Consider the following 27,245-nt stretch of genomic DNA (forward strand, 5'->3'; position numbering starts at 1 on the left):
TATTTTCTTGGATCCTCATAACTTAAGCTTATATCTTCAGACTTGTCATAAAGTTACATCTTCCCATACAATTATTTACTATGAGACATAGGTGGTTGATCACTGGGGATCAGTCACTGCAAACTGAGTTTTTCAGACAAGGGAGCAGCAGAAGGTTACAGCTTTGAAAGATTACATCTGAATTTTGTATATCTTTTATCATGAAGCCTGTGAGGCAATCAGTCGGTCTTTTTGATAAAAGATGTGGTAGTCTTAACTAGCTGGTGAACTGACTGAGCGAATATGGTGGTGGGTCACCTTGAGGTAAGGAGCTATTTGCCCCTTCTCTGGCCGTCATGCTGCATTTAGCTTAGCTGTCAATGTAATCAGAGATCTGAGAAGAATAAATTATAAACTAGAGGTCATATATTCATGAAAATGTGTTTTATAAAACGGAGCCAGTGGTGCCAAAAAGCGTTCCGTCAGAGAAATCAGCGATAGCACGGGCTTTAGTATAAAAGGGAGTTTATTTGGGATCTGGGGAAGTGGGTAGAGGCAGAGAAGAGGTGGACAAAGGAGAACAGAGAGGGGAAGAGGCCTGCAGTGGACATCTGGGGAGAAAGAGATAGATGGAGGGAGGAGGGAGGGAGAGAGCAAGTGAGCAAACAGTTCTTTTATACATAAAGCCAGGCTCTTACTTGGCTGTTGCTAGGTAACTGTTGAGTGATCATCGAGGAAATGTCCCTTACTGGTGAATGTTTGTTCCCACACACAGACAGAGATCTTTGAGATTGTCCCAACATTGCAATAATCAAAATGGTGTACTAACCCCCGGGAAAGAACAGAATGACAAAACAGTATAGTCAGAAACGTAATCACAAAGAAACTAGACTGCCTTATGGTCCAACACCAAAAGGCCACCTGTTCCAGTCAGTGCAGCCCAAGCCTTGAATTCAACCGTCAGAAGGTGTAGACAGGCAGGTCTATGTGAGTTCTAAGCCAGCTTGATCTATATGCCAAGTTCTAGCCAGTGAAAGTTACTTAATAAGCCTCGGTCTTTAAAAAAAAAAAAAAAAACGCAATAAAAAAACGCCCAAATCATCACTGCTGCAGGGCCTACATAGAGTCAGTGTCCTAAGGAAGCCTGGCCTACAGAGCCTTTGGCTGAGATGCTCCAGAGAGATGTGCCCAGGGGCGGCTAGGTGGAGTCAGTCTCAGGTTCCCGAAGACTACAGGATGCTGTCCCACTGCCGTGCCGGCCCAGCACCGGGAAAGATGGCCACAGCCAAATCGGCTGGATGCCCTACTCGGTCAGGGAAGGCTGCTACTCGCTTACGTAAGGTTCCCAATGGCGCACTTCCGCGCCGTCCTCACAGCTCCGCACAGCGGGCCCACAGCACACAGCACTGCTGCTCACCCGGTACCTCTCCCCCAGAGTCAAAAGCCAAACACCCTGCTCCGCCTGCAGGGAAGACCCGCCTCCTACCTGAGCTTCAGAGAGAAGTCACATGTCCCGATGCCCTGATTGGCTAAAGAGACGTGAGTGACAGAAGTTCCCTTTAGTGGAAAGGAGAGCTAAAAGGATAGGGAGAGCCACGGTCCTTCCCAGTCGGGAGTTCTGCTAAAGGTGCAAGACTGTCCCAGACTTGCATTTAAGCAGAATTGTGTAGTGGGCAGTGCACATGAGCGACTCTGTCCTCTGAAGCAAGGAGTGCCTACTAAGTGCAAGAAGACAGCCGAGCCAGCTCTGGGAGGAAGAGACACGTTCTGTGTAAATGTAGATCTTACTGGAGCTCACTCAGGCCCGCGCACAAAGCAGAAGACGGGGCCGGGTGACTACAGGCTGTACTGGTTCCTTCAGCCAGCCGCGGCCTAAGGTTGCTGTCACTCAAACATTGCTAGCCAATCAGAGCTTCCAAGTAGGCTGTCCAATCGCGTGCCCGGGGGAGGCGGGTTTTCTTGGCCGCCATGCTACCTGCTAGGCTCTCGGGCTGAGGTAGTCGTGTTGGAGACGCTGCTCGCGGCGGAGAGCACCGCTGTGGCAGATTATGAGAGGAGCGCGAGTGAGTCTGCAAGCCGCGCTATGGTGAGCAAGGGACCCTTGTCCCCCGGTGGGGTGGACCCGATGTGGTGGATCCTCACGGGTTGGGGCGGGGCTTGTAGCACTGGGACAAGGATTCCCCCCCCCCAGCGGATTTAGTTACTCCCTACCCCCAACGCCCCCCACCCAGGCCGCGGGCCTGCATAGGCTCTGTCCAGCACAAGGAATGGTTCAGTGTCGGTGACGTCACTTCCCCGTGTGTGAGCCCCGGTATTGATGGCGTTGCACCTAAAAGCCGAGCATTGCTAACCTTAAGACCCTCTAGGTTCTCTGTGTTATGCTCTAGAAGTTCTGAATGGTGCTGGTTATATTTAGATTCAGGTCCCACTTAGTAAAGTTTGATTCATTTTTATTCTTTTACATCTCTTGGGAGAGCATTCTCTTTGTTTTAACTACGCATTTTTTTTTTTAATTGCGTGCTGGGAAGTATGTCAGTGTGTATTTGGAAGTCAGAGGACAATCTGTGTGAGTAGGGTTCTCCCACTGTGTTGGCCCAGGGTTTGAATTCAGGGCAGAAGCCTTGGCGATAGGTATCTTTACTGGGCGAACCATCTTTCCAGCCCCTATACTATTTTAACCTTTTTGAAGTTTTATTTTTATTTTATGTGTATGAGTATGTGCCTGCATGTGTGTATATAACATACATGTGCAGGCGAGAACAGGGTTTGGATCTCCAGGAACAGGAGGTTTAGATGCTTTCCAGATACCATGTGTGTGCTGGGAACTAAGCTTGGGTTCTCTTTAAGAGTAAACAAGTAGGTTTAACTACTAAGCCATCTCTTTGGCACCCTAATTATTAGTTTAAGGATTATTTACGTTTTGTATATGTGTGTGTCTCTCAGTATAAACGATACATGTGTGCAATTCCCCACAGAGGCCTGAAGAGGATGTCGGAAGCCTTGAAGGTAATGCTAAAAGCTTCATCAGCCACTGAAGTGAGTGCTGGGAACCAAACTCAGGTTTTCCATAACAGCACACTGAACTGCTGAACCACCTCTCCAGCCCCACATGCACCTCATGAGATACTAAGAAACAAGTGTAAAGGTCTCTGTAGAGAAAGGTCCTTCATATCCTCCTCTGTCTGAATCCATGTGCCCTAGTACTGAGCTTTTCCATCCAACATAGTTTTCTCTAGGCGGGACTGAATGGAACTATAGGGGAGTCTGAGATCCTAGTTCGAATCCCCAACATCCCCTGTGGCAGTTCCTCTTAACCTTCCTAATGCAAGCCTTTAATACAGTTCCTTGTGTTGTTGTGACTCAACCATAAAGGATAAAATTATTATTTTTCATTAATGAATTAATTTTCATCCTGATCACAATCCCTCTCCACCATTTCCTCTCAGTCCCCTCGTTACAAATCCCTCCTCTGTTACCTCCTCCTTTTCTCCTCAGAGAAGGGGAAGCCCCCTTTGGGTACTACCCTCTCCTGGGGCATCTAGTCCCAGTAGAACTAAGCACATCCTTTCCCACTGAGGCCCAACCAGGCAGTTCAGTTAGAGGACGGGAATCCAATGACAGGCAGCTGAGTAACAGACAGCCCCCCACTCCAGTGGTTAGGGGACCCAGATCAGGACCAAGCTGCTCATCTACTCCAAATATGTAGGGGACATAGGTCAGTCAGCCCCTACATGCTTTTTGGTTGATGGTTCAGTCTCTGTGGGCCCCCATGGTCCCAGGTTGGTTGGGTCTGTAGATCTTCGTGTGGTGTCCTGGACCCTTCCAGCTCACTCAATTCTATCCCCCACTCTTCCACAAGACTCCCCAAGTTCTGTCTGATGTTTGGCTGTGGGTGTCTGCATCTGTTTCCTGTCTGCAAACATAGCAGAGTATCATTATTCGTGTGGGTTTGACTGTGTTCCATTTGGGGTGGGTCTCAAGTTGGAGTAGTCATTGGTTGGCTGTTCCTTCAGACTTCACTCCACCTTTATTCCTGTACATTTTGTAGGCAGGACGAACTGGGTTGCAGGTTTTGTGGATGGGTTGATGTCTACTTCCCTCCACTGGAAGTCCTGTCTGATTACAGGAGGTGGCCACTTCAATCTCTGTATGCCTCACTGGTAGGAACCTTAGCTAGGGTCACCCGGATAGATTCCTGCAGCCTCCCCCTTCCCAGTTCTATAGTTCCAGAGATGTCCTAGATTGGTCTCCATTCTCTCTCCCAGCACACCTGATCCCCATCCGCATTACCCTCCTTCACCCCCTCTCCCACCCAGTTTCCCCTCTTTATCCACATCCAACGAGTCTTTTGTTTCCTCTTCATGTATTCCTTGGCCCTTCCTTGTTGCTCGGTTTCTTTGGTCCTGTGGATTGTAGCATAGTTGCCCTGTACTTTACAGCTATTCTCCAAATACAGGTCAGTGCGTGTCTTTCTAGGTCCAGGTTACCTCACTCGGGATGACATTTTTCTAGTTTCATCCATTTGCCTGCACTTTTCATTAATGTCCTTGCTTTTGATACCTGAGTAGTAGACGTACTACATTTTTTTTTTTAATCCATTCTTCAGTTGAGGGGCATCTAGGTTGTTTTCAGTTTCTGAGGTTCCATAAGTCAGAATGGCTAGATCAGACACTCAAGTGACAACACCATGCTGGCGAGGATGTGGAGCAAAGGGGACAAGCCTTCATTGCTGTTGGTAGTGCAGACTTATACTACTACTCTGGAGACCAACTTGGCAGTTTTTCAGAAAACTGGAAATAGTTATACCTTAAGACCCAGCAGCTGTCCCACTCCTGGGCATATACCCAAAAGATGTGCCACTATACCACAAGGACCCTTGCTTAACTATGTTCATAGCAGCCTTTTTAAGTAATAGCCAGAAACTTCTGCAAGCATCCCGGAGGAGGCTCTTTTTCCACATGGGAGGATTATGAACAGAAAGACCTTAGGCTCCTTCCCCAGTGACACATTTCCTCCATCAATGTCATGCCTCCTTCTTTAAGGCCATTCCTCCCAATAATGCCACTTACCATTGAAATATATATATTTATATATATTTGAGTTAATTTTTCATCCAGGTACTTTGCTAAAGGTGTATTTATCAGCTGTAGGACTTCCCTGGGAGGATATTTGGGGACATTTACATACTATCATATCATTGCAAATAGCAACATTTTCACTTCTTCCTTTTCAATTTGTATCCCCTTGATCTCCTTTAGTTGTTCTATTTCTCCAGGTATAAATCCTAGTTCTCTGTTGAATGGGTAGGGAGAGAGTAGACAACCTTGTGTTGTCCCTGACTTTACTGGAATTGTTCTCATTTTCTCTTCATTTAATTTGGTGTTGGCTCTTGGCTTGCATTCATTGCTTCTTTTATGCTTAGGTATGCGTCTTGTATCCCTGATCTGTTCAAGCCTTTAGATTTTGTCAAAGGCTTTCTCAACATCTAATGAGACCGTCATGTGACTTTTTTCTTTCACTTTCTTTACATAGTGGATTGATGGGTTTTTGTATACTACACCATCCCTGCATCCCTCGGATGAAGCCTATTTGACGATAGCAGATGATGTTTTCTATGTGTTTGTACAATCAGTTTGCCATTAATGAGTATATTTCCATCAGTCTTTATAGTAGAGATTGGTCTGAAATTCTCTTTGTTGAGTTTTTAATGTGGTGTAGGTATTGGGATGACTATGGCCTCATTGAATGAGTTTGGCAGTGTTCCTTCTCTTTCTATTATGGCATTGTTTGAGGTGTATAGGTGTTAACTCTCTTCTGAAAGTCTGGTGGAATTCTGCATGGAAACTATCTGGCCCTGCTTTTTGTTTGTATGTTTGTTTGTTTGTTTTTTGGTTGGGAGACTTTTAATGTCTACTTCCATTTCCATAGGGGTAATACGACTATTTAGATATCGTGTTTGATCTTGTTTTAACGTCGGTGAGTCGTATCTGTCCAGAAAATCACTCATTTCCTTTAGGTTTTTCTTGAGAACTTGTTTGGTGGTTCTAGAAGAGGATTGTAGCTGTTTTTTTGACCAAAGGCCAGTCCTCCTTTGATATGTGTCTAGAAAATCATCCATTTCATTCATATTTACCAATTTTTTTAGAGGATAGGTTTTTTTTTTTCAAAGTAAGACCGAATGATTCTTTGGATTTCCTCAGTGTCTGTTGTTATGTCTCCCCTTTCATTTCTGACTTGGTAAATTTGGATTGTGTCTGCCTTTTAGTAAGTCTGGCTGAGGGTTTGTCTATCTTGTTGCTTTTCTCAAGAGAACCACTTCTTGGTTTCATTGATTCTTTGTATTGTTCTTTTTGTCTCTAAATCACTGATTCTAGCCCTGAGTTAGATTATTCCCTGCCATCTACTTTGTGTATATTTGCTTCCTTTTTTCCTAAGGCTTTGAGATGTACTTTTTAAATTGCTAGTATGAGAACTTTCCAATTTCTTTACATATATGTAATTTATTTTTAAAATTTTCTTTATATTTTGATCTCAGCCCTCCCCCAGTCTCACCCTTAAAAATCACTCACCTGGTCACCTCCACCCTTTTCCCTCAGAGAATGGGAACCCCCTCTTGGATACTATCCCACCCTGGGACATGTAGTTCCAGCAGGACTAGGACAAACTTTCCCACGAAGGCACAACTAGGCAGTACGGATCCAGTGGCAGGTGACAGAGACACTGCAGTTGTTAGGAGACCCAGATGTTCTTGGTGGAGCTGGTCTCCAATTGGCAGCCTTGGGCTGGACAATCGAACTCAGGGGACAGTGCACTTCTCAGAGCAGCTCAGTGTGCTGGGGTTGGGTTGAAGGATGTGAGGAAGGGAGGGACTTATTCTGTATGTTCCCAGTGGCGCAGTCAGCTTCATTTCCTATTGTGGCTTTGACCAGCTCCCCTAGAGGGAACTTGTGTCACAACGAGACTTGTTTCCTTTCCTTCCCAGGTGTAGTTGATGTCTGAAGACTCCCTAACAGGTACCAGTTTCACCTATCTAACTAGCTACTTCTCTTGATTTCCTTGTCACAGTTGCAAGAGACCAGAAGTCACTTTTACCCAGGCCTTCTTCCTCCCTTGCTGCCTGTTCTCCCTCCAACTCTCTCCCCCTCTTGTGCTGTGGTAATTGACTGAGTAGCCCTACAAGCTAAGGAGGTTCTTTGGGCCCCTATGTAAGGGCAAAGAACTACTTTTCTCCTTCCTGTGGTCTTCCTTGACTCTGTAACAATTCTAATTTTCCTCCCTTCTCTCCATTTTATTTATTTATTTATTTTTGCCTGCTAGTCTGATGCTGAGACTCACCCTCAGCTGCCCAAATTTTGTCAGTATCAGGGATGAAGATATGACTGATACGGTTTCCCTGCAGTCTTCTTGCCAGCCACACATTCACATCTGAGCGATTAGTCATCGTTCAGATTCTCAAATGAAATTCCTGCAGCGAAAGACTTCACCAGCTTGTCTTACTTACAGGAATTAGTAAAAGAAAAATTTCTGTTCAGGAAACACCCCAACAAGACAGAGTTCAGCAGATCCAGTTCCAAATGGTTTTACAGATAGACAGTACCCTCTTGAAGTTTGATTACAGATAGCCTCCAACCCCAGGGCCACCAACTTGACTGTCCATTATAGGACAGGGGACACCCCCCAACCCATTCCTACTCCATTTCAGTGAGAAGCCAATTTGATTCCATTGCCCATTAATCCCATAGCTTTCCCTCATAACCCCCCGCCCCCATAGTTACTTCTTTGTTTCTTTTTTTAAATAACTAAGACAGCTGGAAATATTAGAAAGCCCAGACTACCAGATGTGGTGGTGCACACCTTTAATCCCAGTACTCAAGAGGCAAAGGCAGGCAGATATCTCTGAGTTTGAGGCCAGCCTGGTCTACAAAGCAATTCCAGGATAGCCAGGGCTGTTACACAAACAAATCCTGTTTTGGAGTGGAGGGCGGGGGAGAGGGGGAGAAAAGAAAAGTGAGTCCAGACCATCTAATGTAACTGGGCCCTTACAGGTAGGATTATGAACAGGGTGGGCAGTACCCAGTACTCTACTCACACACTTACGAAGCTCTGCTTCCCCAACTTAAAGCATTTCTGTGGCCCTCGTCATGTAGCCTAAAAAATCCTGTTTCTCCACCTTCTCACAAAGCATGTTACATAGTATATAAGCCTGCTACTGTCTGATTTAAGACCCCCCCCCCCCCCCGTCTTTAAGGATGCGTCTTTAAGAATGCACAACTTGCTGGATGTGGTGGCTCACACGTTTAGTCGCAGCCCTCAGGAGGTAAAAGTAGGCAAAAGATCAATGAGTTTGCGGCCAGACTGGCACATGGTGAATTCCAAGACACGAAAAAGAACTGTCAAACTTGCCGGACTATACTTTTGTCAAAATTAGTCCTTTAAAAACATCTTAGATGCCTTGAGAAACCTAGATGTCAAATGGTTGAAGGGGCAGGCTCACACAACAATGGGAATGTTTTAAACTGCTGTTTCTAGCTCAGTCTTGCCTCATACTCCCTTTGAAGCTGATGTCTTTGAACATCGAATCCTCTTGCCTTGTGCTGGAATTACAGCTGTGTGCCACCATGTCCCATTTATGTGGTGCTGGGTACTGAGTGCCTCCTTTGTGTTAGGCCAACCTCTACTGACTGAGTTATTTCCCAGCCTTCTTTTGGTGGACTTTTCCTCTCACAGCCTTCATTAAACTCTAGAATCTGACATCTGGTTGATCTTATAACCAGTTCCTTTTAGGTCTTAACTGGGTGACCCTCCTCCGGTGGGCTACCAGAGGAATCGTACAGCTAGTGCTGCAAAAGAGAGAATGCTGTGATTGTTTTCAACAAGGTCCTCTATTTGCATGAAAGGTTTGCTGTGGTGGCCATAAATACTGATCCTCTGCTTCTCTAAGTCGGCTCTAAGTCAGTTGGTCAGTTTACTTGAGCAAGCTAGAGACACTCAACTAAGTACAGTAAAAGGCTTCTGATGAAGGCTGGAGAGAGGGCTCAGTGGTTAAGAGCAACAACTCTTCCAGAGGACCTAAGTTCAATTCCCAGCACCCATTGCCTGTAACCCCAATTCCAGGTAGTTTGATACCCTTTTTTGGCCTCCTGGGGCACCAGGCACGTGGTGCACAGATACATACATACAAGAAAAATGCTCATACATGTAAGTTTTTTTTTTAAGGGCTTCTCTTGAGTTTGAGTAGACCTGTCCAGTATAGTAGTGTGAACTGAATTAGTAACAGGAGCAAACGCTGCAGAGACAGCATAGCAGATGTTGATCACTGTGCACAGGCAGACTGTGCTGTAAAAAGTGATAAGTGTCCCACACCTTGTACTCCAAAAGTTACAATGGGAGTAAAGGGAGCTGAGAGCTGAGGCTAAAACATATCAAAGTCTGTATAGAGCCACACACAAGAAATGTAGGCCCTGGCCTCTGTCCAAGTCTAAAAGGGACATTGGCTTAGTTTGTCTTCCATTGCTATAATGAAGACCACAATAAAGCTAATGGAGGAGGAAGGTGAAGTCGGGGCAAGGACACAAGGCAGCAGTCTAGAAGTAGGATCTGAAGCAGAAACCATAGAGGAACACTGCTTATTAGCTTTCTTCCCGTCCTTCCTCCTGCCTGCTTTCTTACACAACTCAGAATTATCTGCCCAGGACTGGCGCTGTTCACAAATGACCTGAACCCTCAAACATCAGTCATTAATCAGTAAAATGTCTCCACAGAGTTGTCTACAGACCAATCTGATGGTGAAGTTTTCCCAATTGATGTTTTCTCTTCATAGACAACTATTGTGTATTAAGTTGGTAAAGATGGCGCACATGTCACGTGAACTGTCTCAAGACACAACTGGCCTAGGTTGTATAGTGTTGGTTGCTGTCAAGGTATGAAGAGACCCGATACTTTGGCCTACCAGAAACCTGCAGTGCCAGATATTAGTAAGAACTAAGGAATCTGACTTTCTGGGCATATAGAGGAACGTAATATTTGTAGAACTTAGGGTCCTAATATCCAAGTCACCGGGTTAAATTGGGTTATGACTCCATATGAGGTCAAAAGCAGTCTGGGTAGAGGTAATGTCAAATTGGGCAACAGTAAAAGGTTTCTTGAATATGCAGTGATCATGAATTCAGAATCAAACGTGATAAATCTAAGCTATTTCTGAGCAGCCTTGGTCATGAGCAATGGGTTGTTTATATTATAGATGCTGTCCTACTACAAAATAGGAATTTTGCCTGAAACACCTCCATTCAGCACTGAGATTGTTGCATGCTGTGAACAGTGGTGTTTTTATTATCCATTCAGCTTTCTGCTCTTAGAACAGAGTGTTTTAATTCTGGAAAACCAGGACCTCTAGTTTCTATTGCTAAGCATGTAAGAGTAAAATTAGTGTGCCTTTTTTTTTTTTTTTTTTTTTTTTTTTTTTTTTTTTTTTTTTTTATCGTGAAGGGTATTTGATTCATTTTTTTCTTTAAAGTTTAAGTTATGTGTGATGTGTAGGTTTGTGGTGTATTACGATGTACATGTGGAGGTCATAGGATGACTTGCAGAAGATGATTGTTCTCTTCTACCATGTGGCTGGGTGCCCAGGAGTCACCATGTAAAGGGAAAGAGTGGGACAGAATGGTTTCTAATGGTTTTCTCTGTAACGGATGTGAAGGTCCTTGTGTTAGGGGGAATGTATCTAGGTAGGTAGGTAGGGGTAGGTAGAGGTTGGAAACAGTTCTACATGTGAAAATGAAGGACAGAGGGAGAGGAGTAAAAGGGGAAGGTGGTAACAGAATTGTTAGGTGGAGGAGAGACACAGGAAGGTTGGATTTGTGCTGGAATATGCCCAAAAGAAGGAGGGTCAAGACTACATTTAGGGCTGGGTTTAAGGAAGATGGGCTAGTTACGAGGCTTTAGTAAGAATACAAACGATTTCTCCTGAAGCTATGGGTCCATGAAGGCCTACATAGAAGGAAACTGGGACTCTGGACTAACAAAGGAGATCTACTTTCAGAATGGTGTTTAATATGGAATGGAAGGACCAGCTTTCATGCTTCAGGCATGTGTACAGTAGCCGTGTTTCATTATGGAGACTACATTCTTTCTTTCTTAGAAGTGGTATCAGATTTAGGACAATTGCTGTGACGGTGTCACAAGGGGTGACTGAGAAGGAGTGGATGGTACTCGACGCATTCAGGATCCTAGGAGTTGACTGTCCCTCCAAAGGGCATTCCTAGATAGGGCGGTCTTCCCGTTTAGCTGTAATTACAGACCGTGCTTAGGCTGGGGAACTAGACAAAGAAGAGTGGTTTTCTAGCTCACAAAAGTGAGACCCGGTTTTACATGGGAGCTACCCGTCTTATATAGGTGGGCCTCAAATTCCTAAAAACACACGGCATCTCTAGTTACTTTATTCTGATTTGAAATTTCTCAATGGAAATTCAAATGTCATTCCATTATGTTTGGCCCTGGAATGAGCTGTTTTGGGGCTTCTAAATATTTTTTTTCCAGGGGTGGTCACATGGGATGTACTCAAATTCCATTTGAGAAGATGTGACATGTGAAAGTTTTTATGAGGGAGTCCAGTGACATTTCCTCTTCCCTGCCTCAGGAGCCCAACCTGAGGAATGTCACATGGTCCTTGGCAAAATTACAGATTCAACTTCTTCCCTCCAAATAAGAATCTCCTTAGTAAGCACCTGGGACTTATGGAATGTCTTTCTGTGCAAATGAGGTGTTCCCAGAACCTTACGCCACAGTAAAACTTCACCCTAAGAAGAACCTCTTCCCGGTCTCCAAGGTTTATATGTAGCTCTTGATTCATCCTGGAGAAAGAGTGTACACCTAAGCCGTTTCATTGAGTATCACATAAGATAGCTGTAACGTTAAAATCCTCAGGGGAGGACCAGCTGCAGACCCCACCCATTCTGAGCTCTGCTTCACCCTCCCAGCCTGGTGTGCAGTGGTACCCTGACACCCTAAGGGAGGATGTAAAACAGGGAACTACAAGGATATGGGTCTTCTAAATACTGTACTTTGTAGTAGACTGAGAAGGATCACAGGAATTCAGGAAATGCCACAATAGTCGCTAAATAGTTTAGGCAGAATGAACTAATCTTCTCATTGATTTGCATGGAATCTGTGTTAGAACTTTTCATTCCCTCATGACTTCAGAGCGTAAACTTCTTTCATAAGGAATTTTTAAGCACCAGACAATGCTTACAATACTCTACAGACAATGCTCTACAGACGGTAGAACCACAGATTTTTTTTTTTAAATGGGAGGTACTAGAGATCCACCTTAAAGAGACAAGTTGGGGTGGCCCAGCAGTATATCCTACTCCCTGTGCCCAGGTATAAGAGGAGTCTCCACACTACCTGAGGTCTACCTCTGCCACGAGATGAAATCTCTGGAAACTACAGAATTCATTAATTACTTGTCAGTTGAATTGAGATATATAGTGCCTTATATTTCACCGTTTCTCTTGTACATATTTGTGGAGTGCTTTAGGATTTAGTTGTCTTTGAGGATGTGACTGTGAACTTCACGGAGGAAGAGTGGGCTTTGCTGGATTCTTCTCAGAAGCATCTATACAGAGATGTAATGCTGGAGATCTACAGTAACCTTGCTTGTGTCGGTAAGAATACCAACATCCCTTCACTTCCTCATGAGAGAACAAGTATTTGGGTTAGCAGTGTTCTCCTGTGTTTTGGATATGGAAAGGATGAAATTTGGTGACTAAATCAGATATAGTTACAATGTGCACTGAAACTATAAAATGATAGTTTTTATCAGATATATAATAGTTTTTCATGATTTACCTGACATTCCTTTTTAGGAAACAAATTGGAAGACCAGAGCATGGAAGACCAGCACACAAATCTTAGGAAAAGTCAAAGGTAAGGTCCATGTAGAGGCAGAGGTTTCATGAACTAATCTTAATATGTTATGAAGTTTAAAGAAGAAGGAATAAGCAGAGATTTAAACTTAGTCATCTGGAAGCAATTCTAAGAAATGCATTTAAAGACAACTCTGTGGTAGCCATATCAGAAGATCTCAAGTGTACTTGATTTCAAACCATTCACCAGTACCAGAATGTTTAAATTTTCTCTTATTTTGGTATAGTACATATCCAAGACTGACTAATAATCAGAAAGTGAGTAAAATCACTGTTTCTGATGTGTGTGTTTCATTGTTCTAACAGAATGAGTATGTTTGAGAGACTGTATGAGAATACTAAAAGTGGTCAATCTGGAGAAATCCATACCAAGACACCACATCTGACAAACATCTTCCCTGCTACAAAAGTTGAACTTGATGAACATAGTATTGATGAACATGGCATTGGTGAACATGGCATTGGTGAACATGACAGCATGCAATATAAACGTGAACAGACCTGGGAAACTTGGAATTCTGTTACAAGCATTCAGACATATACACAAAGCCTCAATATGAGTAGCCCTTATGACGTATGCAGCACATCCTTTGGTTTTCCCAGCTCATTTGGAAGACATCAAGAAACTCTTGTTGGAGAAAAGTACTATGAACACAAGGAGAAAAAACATCTTTATGCTGAATCATTTTACACCTATGAAAGAAATGACGATGCAGAAATCGATAATGATCATAAACCGTTTCATAGAGCCAAGAGCTCTTTTGGTTCCTGGGAAAGTCATGGAAGAATCAATATAAGGAAAAGGTTCTATGAATGTAAACTATGTAGTAAGTCTTTCATGTATCCTTCTTTACTTCAGAAACATGAAATAACTCATTCCAATGAAAAGCCCTATGGATGCCTTGAGTGTGGCAAAGCTTTCAGAAATCTCAGTTCTCTTCAAAAACATAAAATAGCTCACTCTGAGGAAAAGCCTTATAGATGTCATTATTGTAATAAAGTGTTCATCTGTCAGGGATCACTTCAGTCACATATAAGAGTTCATACTGGGGAAAAGCCTTATGAGTGTAAACAGTGTGGTAAAGCCTTCAGAGTTAACAGTTCCTTTTGGCGCCATAAAAAAGTTCATACTGGGGAAAAGCCCTATGAATGTAAACAGTGTGGTAAGTCCTTCATTTATCCTTCCTTACTTCAAACACATGAAAGAACTCACAGTGCAGAAAAGCCCTATAACTGTAAACAGTGTGGTAAAGCGTTTAAGTCTCACAGTTCCCTCCGAGTCCATGAAAGAAATCATACTGGGGAAAAGCCCTATGGATGTAAACAGTGTGGCAGGTCCTTCATTTATCCCTGCTTACTCCAGATACACGAAAGAACTCACAGTGGTGTCAAACCCTACGGATGTAAGCAGTGTGGGAAAGCGTTCAGACGCCTCAGTGACCTTCGAGTCCATGAAAGAACTCATACTGGAGAAAAACCTTATGAATGTAAACAATGCATTAAATCTTTTATTAATCGATATTTACTTAAAATGCATCAAAAGTCTCATACTGGTGAGAAACCCTATAAATGTAAGGTGTGCAGTAAAGCCTTCATTTACCCCTCCTTACTTAAACTGCATGAAAGATCTCACACGGGGGAAAAGCCCTATTCATGTAAACAATGTGGTAAAGCCTTCATTTTCCCCTCCTTACTTAAAATGCATGAAAGAACTCACACTGGGGAAAAACCCTATGCTTGTAAACAGTGTGGTGAAGCCTTCAGAAGCTACAATTCCCTTCAGAGACATAAAAGAATTCATAGTGACACAAAGCCTTACGGATGTAAACACTGTAGCAAAACCTTCATATGCCAGAGATCCCTTCAGTTACACAATAGAACTCATACTGGAGAAAAACCATATAAATGTGAACAGTGTGGTAATTCCTTCAGATATCACAATTCCCTTCAAAGACATAGAGTCATTCATACTGGGAAGAATCTCTATGAATGTAAACAGTGTGATAGGTCCTTTATTTATCCGTATTTACTCCAGTTACATGATAGAACTCACTCTGGGGGAAAACCATATGAATGTAAACAGTGTGGTAAGTCCTATATTTATCCTTCATTACTTCGAATACACGAAAGAACTCACAGTGCAGAAAAGCCCTATAGCTGTAAACAGTGTGGTAAAGCGTTTAAGTCTCACAGTTCCCTCCGAGTCCATGAGAGAAATCATACTGGGGAAAAGCCCTATGGATGTAAACAGTGTGGCAGGTCCTTCATTTATCCCTGCTTACTCCAGATACACGAAAGAATTCACAGTGGTGTCAAACCCTATGAATGTAAACAGTGTGGGAAAGCGTTCAGAGGTCACAGTTCCTTTCGGGTCCATAAAAAACTCCACAGTGGGGAAAAGCCCTATGAATGTAGGCAATGTGGTAAGTGCTTCATTTATCCATCCTTACTTCGAATGCATGAACGAACTCACAGTAGTGAAAAACCCTATGACTGTAAGCAATGCGGTAAGGCCTTTAAATCTCGCAGTTCCCTTCGAGAACATGAAAGAAACCACTTTGAGGAAAAATCCTACCAGTGTCAACAGTGTGGTAAAATCTTCCGGCGTTACAGTTCATTTCAAAACCATAAACAAGTCCATGCTATAGAAAAACTCAATGAATGTAAGCAATGTGGTAAGATTTTCATTTATCCTTCTTTTCTTCAGAGGCATGAAAGAACTCATATGTGTGAGAGAACCCTGTGTATGTAAACAATGCGATTAAAGCTTTACCATATCAATTCTTTGAGGAGAGATTTCATTCTGGGGGTGGTGTAGATGTGAAGAATGTAATGGCATTTTTACAGTTCTCTTCCATTGCAGAGAAAAATTCCTATGTAATATCATGAGTGGGTTATCCTTCTGAAGTGACCGTCCCTTTCAGATGTATGGAATGCTTCATAGTGAAGTAGAACCATGTTTCCTGAGACATTAGAAATTGTCACATTAGAAGGGAATCCTGTGAGTAAACAATGAAAACTCATGTAGTGAAACTTTTTTTTTAAAACAGAAATATAAGAATATACTTTTATTTTTCTTCCACATATGGCATATGGGGCTGCTTCACAGCATCTGATTATGATTTGCCTTGTGCTCTAGCAGGAGTATGGTTTTGCCTGTTGCAGAGTTTCTCTGTATGACATTTGGAATTCTGGGGACTTTTCAGATGGAAGTAAATGTTGGGCCCCCAAGAGGCAGAACTGTTGCTGGTGGGTTGCTAGTTGGTAGCTGGTTCCTCTTGTTCACCATCAGTTAAGCAATCTTAACAAAGAAGCAGCTAGAGATCCTGACAGCAAAGACCTAATTTGCCCCCAACAACTCGACATCCCTAATCACCAGGATGTAGTTTAACAATGACACCGTTTTTGTTTACCCTTCCCCCTTTATTTTTTTTTTCTCTCCTTTATAGTGTTAGGGGGTTGAAAGGGTTGAAGAAAAGGGGTGAAGGGTAGAAGAAAGAAGGCCCCATGAAGTAGTGTAAGCCAGCTAGAAGTGGTGCCCAGAAGTGGAGCTAGGCAGGATGGAAAATTTGATTTCAAATGCCATAGAGAAAACAGCAGGGACAAAGAAATTTTTTTTTCCTGAGACACCGACACCAGCAAAAGATTTATTGCTGCTGCTTTCACTGGGATATCTCTTGCTCTGCTCCCAGCGATGATTTTCTGGTTTTCTTTTTCTTCCTCTTATATTGTTTCAAAAAAGCTTGGGAGAATGCCTGGAAAAACTGCAGCTGGAAGTGGAGGAACCCACAAAACAATAAATGTCTGACAAGAGAAGACAAAAGGCTTCCCTCTGTCTTTTCTGAATGGTTTGCAGAGGTGGCTGTGCAGCTGGGGAACATGTGGTTGGAAGTGCTAGAGAGGCGAGGAGCACCAGAAAAGGGAGAACAAAAAGACCCAGTCCCACAGACTGAGCAAGGGAGTAAAAGTCCCTCAGAGGAGGAAAGAGGGAAAGAAACTGTCAGAGGGCAGCTATTAGGGCAGAGAAAAGCCGACAAGGCAAGAGGACAATCTAATGAAACTGCCCACTGTAAGAGAAAGGGTTTAAGGGTTTATTTTAAACGTGGCCCCAGGTTATGGAATCATCTGCTTTCTCAGTAGCCATACAACGAATGCCCGCTAATGGGGGCTGGGGGGAGAAGGTTATGAGGAGATAGGATGGTGCCTTGTAGAAATGATACATGTAAGGCATTTTAAGAGGCTGTGATTTCAAACAGGATGCACTTGCTTTATATCAAACAAATTGTAAATAACTGGTCTATTCAAAATGAAATTGTTCCCCAAGACTGGAAGGGATGGGAGACAGTAATAGAGGCCGGTGCGCAATCACAGTGGTTAACATGGCGGAGGGAAAGAGCTGTGAACATTGAACATCGAAATGGAGCGAGGGGAGTGAATACAGCAAAGATCCGTTTCTGAGTGAAGGGCAGTACACTAGAGTAAAAGGACAGATTCAGTTAGATGACACTACTAGAGAACAATGACGTTTACTGGTCCTAGGAGCCTGGGACAAAATTGCAAAGCCCAGTGAAAGGTCCTCCTCATTTACAAAGATTATACCAGGCTCTGAAGAAGCCTTCATATTTTTTTTTGTCTTATTTTTTTTGTTTTTCTGAAACAGCTTTTTATTAAACAGCAAAGCAGAACTTGAACACGATTTTAAATATTTGTAACAAGGTCACAAAAGTGTTGCAAAATGCCTGCAATGTGAGTACACATCCATATAGCCCAGTCACCCATCAAGGCCTACATCAAAGCATTAGATGATTCCAAACGTCAAAGCAGCCCAGGTTAAGAGCCACCAGCTGCATTAGTAGATCTTTTCCTATTATAAGACCTTACCATTATTTCTGATATCAGCTCCTTATCAACTACATTTAAAAAATGTGTTAAAAGAATGACTTAAAATTCTGCAAGCTAGTTGAGTTTACAGAAGTTCCAGGAACACAGCTGAGGTTAAATTCCTAAGATTAATAATGATCACATATACAAACGCTTATATTCATGATTCTGATACTAATATAATCTCCATTAATTCTGCAAAAGTTCATCTCCTGGGTACAAACAAACCTTAAGACCAAACTTTTAACTGGTCTCTCTTAATCCACCTACATCAGACTCAGGCCACTTTCATTTACGTCCCAAAAGTGCAGCTGTGGGCCAGAGGTAACACACATCTAGGGGGAAAACATTGGGAGCTGGTTATTTCTTTTTATCCAGTTTTCCTTCCTATTTCTATCTTTCCTCAAGTTTTTTTTTTCTTTTTCATTTCTCTTTCTAATTTATTTTCTTTTTATTTCTCACACACCAACATCTCTATCCTTTCAACATCAAATGGACACTTTTATGCAATAGGGAGTTTTTAGCTTCTCAATGTGACAGTTTACATTTCAAAGAAAACCCTTCATTTTTTATAGCTTCAATCTATTTTAAGTTGATTAAAGAGAAACCAACCAGCAATCCTGTCTTACTACTAAATATCACAAATGGCAAGCCTTAGATAAGAAAGAATCTTATTTGGTGAAGTGTCAACACTCACAGTTCCTACTCTTACAGGAGAAAACTAATGCAGTTAAAACTGTCGGAAGGGAGATGGGAAAGGAAGAGGCAGATGGAGGAGAGGCACAAGACGGTGCACACAGTACAGTAGCTGTGCATTCAGTACATGGTGTTGGTCACTTTCTCACAACATGGCTATTTTTTGTTTATTTTACTAGTTAGGTTCATGATAAAAGACAGTGCTAAACATATACATATATATATGCAAATTGGCAAAACATTCATCTTCAAGTTTCATAAATATCTGTAATTCTAATATAAAGTCTCCACATGTGCACATTTTCATAGACTAACATATACATAGAACGTTAACTCGGAGATGCTCCTGTTAAGCATTAGTATTTCCTAGATCCGACATTCTCTTTATAAATACTCAGGGAGGCAAACAAAGATACTCTAACTTTTGAATCATATCCAAGCCTTAAAGGGGAAGAACAAAAGCAGCAATCTATAGAAGAGAGGGAGGTGAACCCTTTACTTCCTTTTGCTTCTTGTATCAGTTGTTTGAAAAACAGTAGAAGCAGACATGAGGTTTTCTATATATTGTCCAAGAGCTTGATTTTTCCCATTTTAGCTTCAGATTTTCTCCCTTAACTGCATCTACGCTTGCAGAAAGATCTTCAAGTGTGTGTTGGAGCTCCAACACCTGATTAATAAGTCCAGTCTTTTTTTCCAGTTCCACATGATTTTCAGCATCATCTGCATCCATGTCTGCGTTCATCATCTTGGGGAACAGACTTTCAGCTCTTGAACGCAAACTCTTTAATGAACGGTCTTGCATCTGAGAAGGCAGAATTGCAGGGACACCTCGGGCCTTGGCTCTTCACTTTTTTTTTTTTTTTTAAACAAAGATTAACCTCAGCTGTGAACTTAGTCATAGCAAACTCTGATGAAAGGCAGGTGTTGATAGAGAGCTTATGGTTTGAAAATACAAATACTAAATATGATGTAGTTATTAGACCTTTAGCAGCATGGGCAGTGCCTATGGAATAATGGATAAAGGATGAAACCAATATAGTTCTATCACATACCATCCTAATATCATAGGTCAGGCTGTATCTATCTAGAGGTCTTGGATATCAAAATACCCAGTGCTTCCACTGTGGGAAATACTGTCATTTGCAAAGAGACTATGACCAAGTACCCCAAAGGTCTCAGACCTCAAAATGTGTGGTGCTTCAATTGTAGGAAATACAGTCATTTGCAACAAAATTGAAAACATGGCATCTCTAAGGGCAATGTGTATATATATATATATATATATATATATATATATATATATATATATATGAACCAGAATAAATGCCTAGGTTTCCAGGGATGTGCAGGCAATGTGGCAAGGGTGGCCATTAGACCACTGAGTGTAGAGAAATATCCAAGACAATTTCATACAGCCAGGAAACAAAATGGGGGGTTTGGCTCAAGGCACCATAGCAAAATGTATGAGCCATTGGCCTCTTGTTAGCCAAAGAGTAACGTGCAGACTGAGAATCCTCAACTAAATATTACAAATCCAATGCATGCTACTGCAGGCAGTACTGCTCTAGACATGGCTCTAGATCATGTCTCCATTTATAATTTCCCACCTCACACAGCACAGTTAATGGCTTAAAGCAGAAAGGGGGAAATTTAGTGATAAAATTGGGGTTTTGGGTTCCTTAAAACACACAATTATTATAAGACCGTGTTTCTGTTTTAGGCCCAGCGTGTGGGCTGTGCTGTTCCTTCACAGTTGCTGACTGATTTGCCTCATGCTCTAGCAGAGGTGTGCTTTTGCCAGCTGAAGAGAGTTTCTGTGATTGTGTGACATTTGGAGTTCTGGAGATATCTCAGAGGGTCTATAAATGATAGGGCCAGGAGACATGGGTTGTTATTGGTAAGGATGTTGGTTGTTGTTTGTAGTTTGTAGTTTGTTAGATACAAAGAACAAAAAGGAGAAATTAGATAAACTTTCCCCAAGGAATACTAAATCCCTAAAGAGCAGGAAGTAGTCTAAATAATGTCACTCGATTTCCCCTCTATCCTTCTCTCTCCTAGTGAGTGTTAGAGGGTTAAAAGGGTGGAAGAGGGGGTAGAGAAAAGTAGAAAAAAGATGAACCCTTGAAGTAGAAAAATCAAACCAGACTTACTTTCCAGCTTCCTTTAAAATGCATGAAAAGATTTGTGAAACAAAATTTCTGTGGGTATTAAAAAGGGTGAAGCCTTCATGTGTTACTTCTTAAGGTCATCAAAGATCTTTCTCTAGAGAAGTCCTGTTGAAGAAAATGTATTTTGATATTCAGTGCAGTTTGACATGTAAAAAAACTCATTCTATGGGATTGTTGATATGATTTAAATAGGACTGGCCCCCATAGACTCATGTGTTTGAATGCTTGACTTGTACAGAGTGGCACTATTAGGAGGTGTGGTTTTCTTGGAGTAGTCGTGGTCATGTTGGAGGAAGTTTGTCACCGTGGGGGCAGGCTTTGAAATCTCATATGCTCAAGATACACCCAATGTGGTGTGCAGTTTCCTGTTGCATGCAGATCAAGCTGTAGAACTCCCACCTTCTCCAGCACAATGTCTGACTGCATACCACTGTGTTTCTCACCATGACCATAATGGACTAAACCTCTGAACTTTAAGCCGGTCCCAATTCAATATCTTCCTTTATAAAAGTTTTCTTTGGTCATGGTGTCTCTTTAAAGCAATAGAAACCCTGAGTAAGAAGTTGGTGCCAGGGACTGTGGTAGGTCTGACCATGTTTTTGCTGGAAGAATGTGGATTTTGGTACTTGGGATTAGGAAAGGAGTGGGATGCTTTAAGTAGAGCTTAATGGGCCATACTAGTAGAGACATGGAAGACAGTGGTGCTGAGGGTGATTTGCACTGTCGGGGTCTTTGCTAAAGAGGTTTCAGAGAAGAAGAATTTTAGCATGTGTCCTAGAGATTATTCTTGAGGCTCTGAATTTAGAGTCAAGGTTAGAAGAAAGAGGTTATGGAATCTTCCTCTGTGACTCAGGAAAGCTTCTGAGGTCAGGTGAGTGGCAGGAGTGTCCCTCTGTGGAGGCATAAAGAGGTCACCATGGGAAACTGAAATCTGATTTGCCGTGAAGGCCCTGAGATGTTAGAGATGAAAAGCCATGGGATACCTGCCAAGGAAAGATGCTATTAGGGAGTGGAACTAGCCCAAGAGAAAGAAATGTCAACAAAGCTGAAAGAGGCTGGAAACCTGAAGAATCCTTTGACATCAGATATGGAGAGGCAGTGTTTGGAGTTTGCCCAGTTGTTTTCTGATCTTGCTTTGGTCCAGTATTTCTTCATTATGCTCCCTGTGCCATTATATGTTGGAAGTATGGGATCTATTTTTTATTTTGATTTCATAGCAAATTACATTTAAGAGATTACATGAATTGCAGGAAAGACGCTGAACTTTGGACTTTTAGATGAGTTTTACAGTGTTTTAGACTAGAAGGAGTTTTAAAACTGACCTGAATGCATTTGTGAATTATGATATGGCTAGAAGCACTTCCTAGCCAGGAAGTGGAATGTGGTGGTTTGAGTAGGAATGGCTCCCAGAGACTCATCTGTTTGAATGCTTGGCCCACAGGGAGAGGCACTATTAGGAGATGTGGTCTTGTTGGAGTAGATGTGGTCTCCCTGGAGGAAATGTATCACTATGGTGGAAGGTTTTGAGGTTTCATATGTCCAAACTGTTCCAGTGTGGTACAGTCTCCTGCTGCCTGTGGATCAAGATGTAGAGCCCTCAGCTCCTTCCGCAGCATAACATCTGCCTGCATGACCATGGGCTAACGCTCTGAACTGTAACCCAGACCCAGTGAAGTACTTTTCTTTATAAGTGTTACTGTGGTCATAGTGTCCCTTCACAACAATAGAAACACTAGCTAGAACACTGGGAATTTGCGGGATATATGGATATCTTCCTTTTTTTCTCATAGCCACACAGTGTTGTATGATAACTTATAGTAGTTTAGCCTTTTTAAAGAGAGATTTACTTATTTATTACATATATGTATATTCACTGTCCTCAGACACACCAGAAGAGGGCATCAGATCTCATCACAGATGGTTGTGAGCCACCATGTGGTTGCTGGGATTTGAACTCCAGACCTTTGGAAGAGCAGTCAGTGTGCTTAACCACTTGAGCCATCTCTCCTGCCCCATTCCTCTTTTTTACAATCCCTTCTATAGCAAGAAAGAAGCAGCCCAAGGGCAACCATGGACTTTATATATTGGCACATAGTGTCAAGTTGGGGTATTGTGTCTATGTGTGTTAGCAAGCTTCTATTGAATTACAACTCCCTGTGGTCCTTCAAAAGACTTGTGTTCTAAAGAGGTAATAAATCAAATCAGGAGGCTTTCCTTCAGATGATCAGAGATTAATACCCAGGACACAAGCTGTTGTGAGAGGCGCTGAAAACTCTCCTCTGATCCTACAGACACCCCCTAAAATACAGGAAATGAATATATCCATATGGTTTAAAGTCTTAAAGAAAGGCCTGTAGTGTTAGTTCTCCCCTTCCTGTTTTCTCTACTCCACCCTCCCTATCCCGACCAAATCCACTTCTAATTTCCTCCTTTTTGACAAAAGTTAAAAAAAAATTACCACTTATGTAGAAAAACCTGCATGCCCACTGGTCACACATGAGCTACCTGATCTGTAGCTGTTCCCCAGAAAACACAGATACCTGCATCTTAAAAGCTAGCATCCACATATAGGAGAGAACATGCAAACGTGTCTTTCCGAATGACCTTAGTCAGGATGATTCTTTCTAGTTCCATCCATTTACCAATACTAAACCTAAGAAATGGCTGAATCTCTTAATACTGTATATTCATATATATATATATATATATACACATATGTGTGTATACTAATTAAGGAATATCAATATGGCATAAACAATTTAACGTGTACATATTCTCACATGAGATAGACAAAACAATAACGCCTTGTCTGGAGGTGAACTCTACACGTTCCCTCTCCCCACTTTTGTTCACTTCATCTAAAGTCCCTCTCTTTGAGTCCTGAGAGTCTCTAACCTCCGAATTTCTGTTACATTCTCCAGCCCCCCCCCACATCCCTCACCCCTGAGGCTGCATATTTCCATTCATTCTGCTGCCCCTTAGACTTTCTCTCTTGTCTCCCCCACTCCCCTAAACCTGACCATGTTCCCCTTTCCTCTCCCTTTCCCCTCTCCCATCCAGAAATCTCCCCCATCCCTCTGCCCACCTCTTCCCTGTGATTGCTTTCTTATCCTTCCCAAGTGGGAAGAAGGGCCCTCTCTTGGCCCCTTCTACTTGCTCATTTTCTTTAGTTCTGTGGATTATATCCTGGACATTCTGCACATTTTTGGCTAATATCGACTCATTAGTGAGTATATATCACATATGTTCTTTTGGGTCTGAATTACCTCAATCATTTGACTGCAAAACTCATGATGCCCTTCTTAATAGCGAAATAGTATCCCACTGTGTAAATCAATTACATTTTTCTTTTTTATTGGTTATTTTGTTTATTTAAATTTCAAATGTCATTCCCCTTACCATATTCCTCTCTGAAAATCCCCCAACCCACCCTCTCCTCCGACCTCCCCTACCCAGCTGCCCACTCCTGCCTCACCACCCTAGCATTTCTCTAAACTGGGGCAATAATCCTTCAAAGGACCAAGGACTTCCCCTCCCTTAGATGCCAGACAAGGCAATCCTCTGCTATCTATGCAGCTGGAGCCCTGAGAGACTCTACATGTACTCTTTGGATAGTGGTTTAGTCCCTGGGAATTCTGGTGGGTCTGGTTGGTTGGTATTGTTGTTCTTTCTATGAGTAGAGAAAGTCTACTGATTTGTTTGAATTAATTTTATATTCAGCTACATTGCTGAAGTTGTTTATCAGCTGAAGAAGTTCTCTGGTGGATTTTTTGGAGTCATATCAAAAAATACTATCATATCACCTGCAAATAGAGATATTTTAACTTCTTCATTTCTCATTTGTATTCCTTTGACCTCTTTTTTTGTCTAATTTCTCTGGATAGGACTTTGAATATCATAATGAACAGGTAGAGAGAGAGAGTGGGAAGCCTGTGTAGTCTATGATTTTTAGTGGGATTGCTTTAAGATGTTTGCTGTATAATGCTTTTAATATGTTTAAGTATGGGCCTTGTGTTCCTGCTCTTTACAAGACTTTTAACATGAAGTGGTGATGAATTTTGTCAAATGATTTCTCAGCATCTAGTGAGATGATCATGTGTTTTTTTTCCTTTGAGTTTGTTTATATAGTACATTATGTTGATGGATTTCCACATATTGAACCATTCCTTTATCCCTGGGATGAGGCCTTCTTGATGGTAAATGATAGTTTTGATGCGCTCTTGGAAGTCACAATCATGCTTAGACATCAGCCACACAAAAACCCAACCAAGAAAGAGAATTTCAGACCAATTTTCCTTTCTCAGACCAATTTCCCTTATAAATATCGATGCAAAAATACTCAATAAAATTTTTGCATTGGCATTATGCCCACATGTAAGCTTGTGCAATACATGCATGCCTATTGCCTGCAGGGAGGAGAAATAGGCTTTGGTTTCCCTAGAACTGGAGATACCTATAGTTGTGAGTTACAATTTCAGTGCTGGAAATAGATACAGAGTCTTCTGAAATAACAGCTAGTAGCTTTAAATGCTCAGCTACATCTTCATCTATATATAATGTTGGGTCCTTGATTTTTACTGTGTCTGGTATTTGAGGATATAACCTGAGTTCAGGTCTTCTTTTTTATGGCTTAAGCCAGTTCTTTCAATAGTTAGAAAAAAGAATCTTTAAAAAAGTTTCCTCTGGCATTGGAAAGTAGTTCTGGGTCTCAAATGTGAATGGGGCAACCAAAAAAAAAAAAAAAAAAAAAAAAAAAAAAAGCTAATAAGGCATCTCGCTTCTCTCTTTATCATGTATTTGTACTTTCAAATTCGCTAGGTGTGCCAGTTGGAATATCAACAAGGTGTGTCATTGTATGAGACCCAGAGGAGTACAGGCTTAGAGGAAGTACAAATTTAAATTTTACTCTCATAACTCAGAATTGGGTAGGTACGAAGGTAAATGCAGTGTCAACATACTCTGTTCTTGCTAGAGATGAGGGCATGAGGATCGGGGCTACACAGTTGCACCTTCAAAGTCAAGACATGGTCCCTCCTTCAGAGACTATCTCATCTGCTTACTACCTAATTCATTTTTTTCTTTAATGTTTATTCTTAAATACTTGTGACAACCTAGATTTTTATTCTTCATGGATTATGATGTCTATATAAGTAAGGAAGAGATTACATTTTCATAATCACTCACCTCAGATTTTGTAACAATGATTTTATTCACAACATGCCAAGAAAAAAAAAAAAAGGTTTTATAGGTGCCCAGTCCTGTTCCCAGGACAGTTTTTCAATTCTGTGTGTTGAACTCTCATGGATATTATCCGTCAAAGGATCTTGCTGAAGAATTCATAGATGTACTTCCTGTTACAAAGGGAGTAGCATATTTGAATCGAGTGACACATAGGCTTACTCTGTTACCCCTGATTGCACTGAATCGTGATGTACTGAGCAAAAGGTTTCCCTATGACTGTTCATCGCCTTTAGTCTGATAACAGACAGATTCTGTCTACTATGTGCCCATTGCATATTGGCTTTTGTGTTGTTGTTCTTTTTACAAGTACACCGTAACTGTCTTCAGACACACCAGAAATGGGCATCAGATCTCATTACAGATGGTTGTGAGCCACCATGTGGTTGCTGGGAACTGAACTCAGGACCTTTGGAAGAGCAGTCAGTGCTCTCAGTCACTAAGCCATCCCTCCAGTCCATTTTATTTTAAAGATTTATTTATTTATTTTATATAAGTACATGGAGTTGTCTTCAGACACACCAGAAGAGGGCATCAGATCACAATACAGATGGTCGTGAGCTACCATGTGGTTGTTGGAATTTGAACTCAGGACCTCTGGAAGAGCAGTCAGTGCTCTAACCACTGAGCCTTCTCTCCAGCCCCCACCCCCAATGCATATTGTTAAATAAAGCAAGAGGACAGCACCAACAAGCTACAGTGTGACTGGTTAACATATTTTATGGTAGTGCTTTTACTTTTGTTTTCATTAGGGATTTTGTTCCCTCTATTATCCCCTTCTGGTATGGACAAGTCATATTATTGGGGGCTGGCATATTTTCATTAGAGTATCACAGTGGAAAGTACGTTCATTGTCCTCATCTCCTGGTGGCTAGAAATAGAGCCCCACTCAAGATCACTACCCTCAGTGTCTTAGGTGAAAAGACCCAGTGTGATGTCGCTAAATTATCAAATATTTCACATAAATGAGAAACAGTGTTTTCAGAGCATGCTAAGCAGTGGATGAACATACTGCTCTAGATGCAGGGATGGATCACACTAACCCCTCTACTCAAAGATTAACCTTGGATTAAAGGAAAGAGTAGCAGTAGAGAAGTTCAAATCTCAGAATATAAACAGGAGACTGGATTTTTTTTTTCCTCACTGAAATTAAGTAGAGAATTTGGAAGTGAAAAATCCAGCAGGACTATTAACTTGCTCGAATCGAAAAATAAACTGGTTGTGTTGGGTGCAGCCATCCTATTTCTTCTCTGCAGATAAAAAATTATCATAAAAAACATGAAACAAGAATCAGTAAGTAGGAAGAGTAAAATTCAAAACTAGTATTTTGCCTGTAAAAACATGCCCCACTGATAGGTCC

The 27,245-nt window shown here is 41.9% G+C and overlaps 2 protein-coding genes and 1 pseudogene across 3 annotated transcripts in view; 1 reads left to right on the forward strand and 2 right to left on the reverse strand.

Annotated features, from left to right (window-relative positions):
• The window catches only part of LOC308413593 (vomeronasal type-2 receptor 116-like), a gene marked incomplete at both ends in the record, with an annotated part of 711,488 nt that overhangs the window by 112,167 nt on the left and 572,076 nt on the right, over positions 1 to 27,245 (reverse strand). The gene's annotated exons all lie outside the window — the stretch shown is intronic.
• On the forward strand, positions 1,255 to 15,655 carry LOC308413996 (uncharacterized protein; the record flags this gene model as incomplete). The annotated part of the gene is made up of 5 exons (XM_080909163.1): positions 1,255 to 1,399; positions 1,962 to 2,065; positions 12,515 to 12,641; positions 12,843 to 12,903; positions 13,209 to 15,655. The coding sequence occupies 5 exons, from the start codon at positions 1,255 to 1,257 to the stop codon at positions 15,652 to 15,654; spliced, it is 2,883 nt and encodes a 960-aa protein (XP_080765289.1). The 3' UTR covers position 15,655.
• Positions 18,975 to 19,224, reverse strand: LOC308413542 (short coiled-coil protein-like; annotated as a pseudogene). Its single transcript has one exon. The product of its transcript is annotated as a short coiled-coil protein-like (transcript).

Source organism: Micromys minutus, assembly GCF_963924665.1.
Source record: "Micromys minutus genome assembly, chromosome: 32".
Classification (NCBI taxonomy): domain Eukaryota; kingdom Metazoa; phylum Chordata; class Mammalia; order Rodentia; family Muridae; genus Micromys; species Micromys minutus.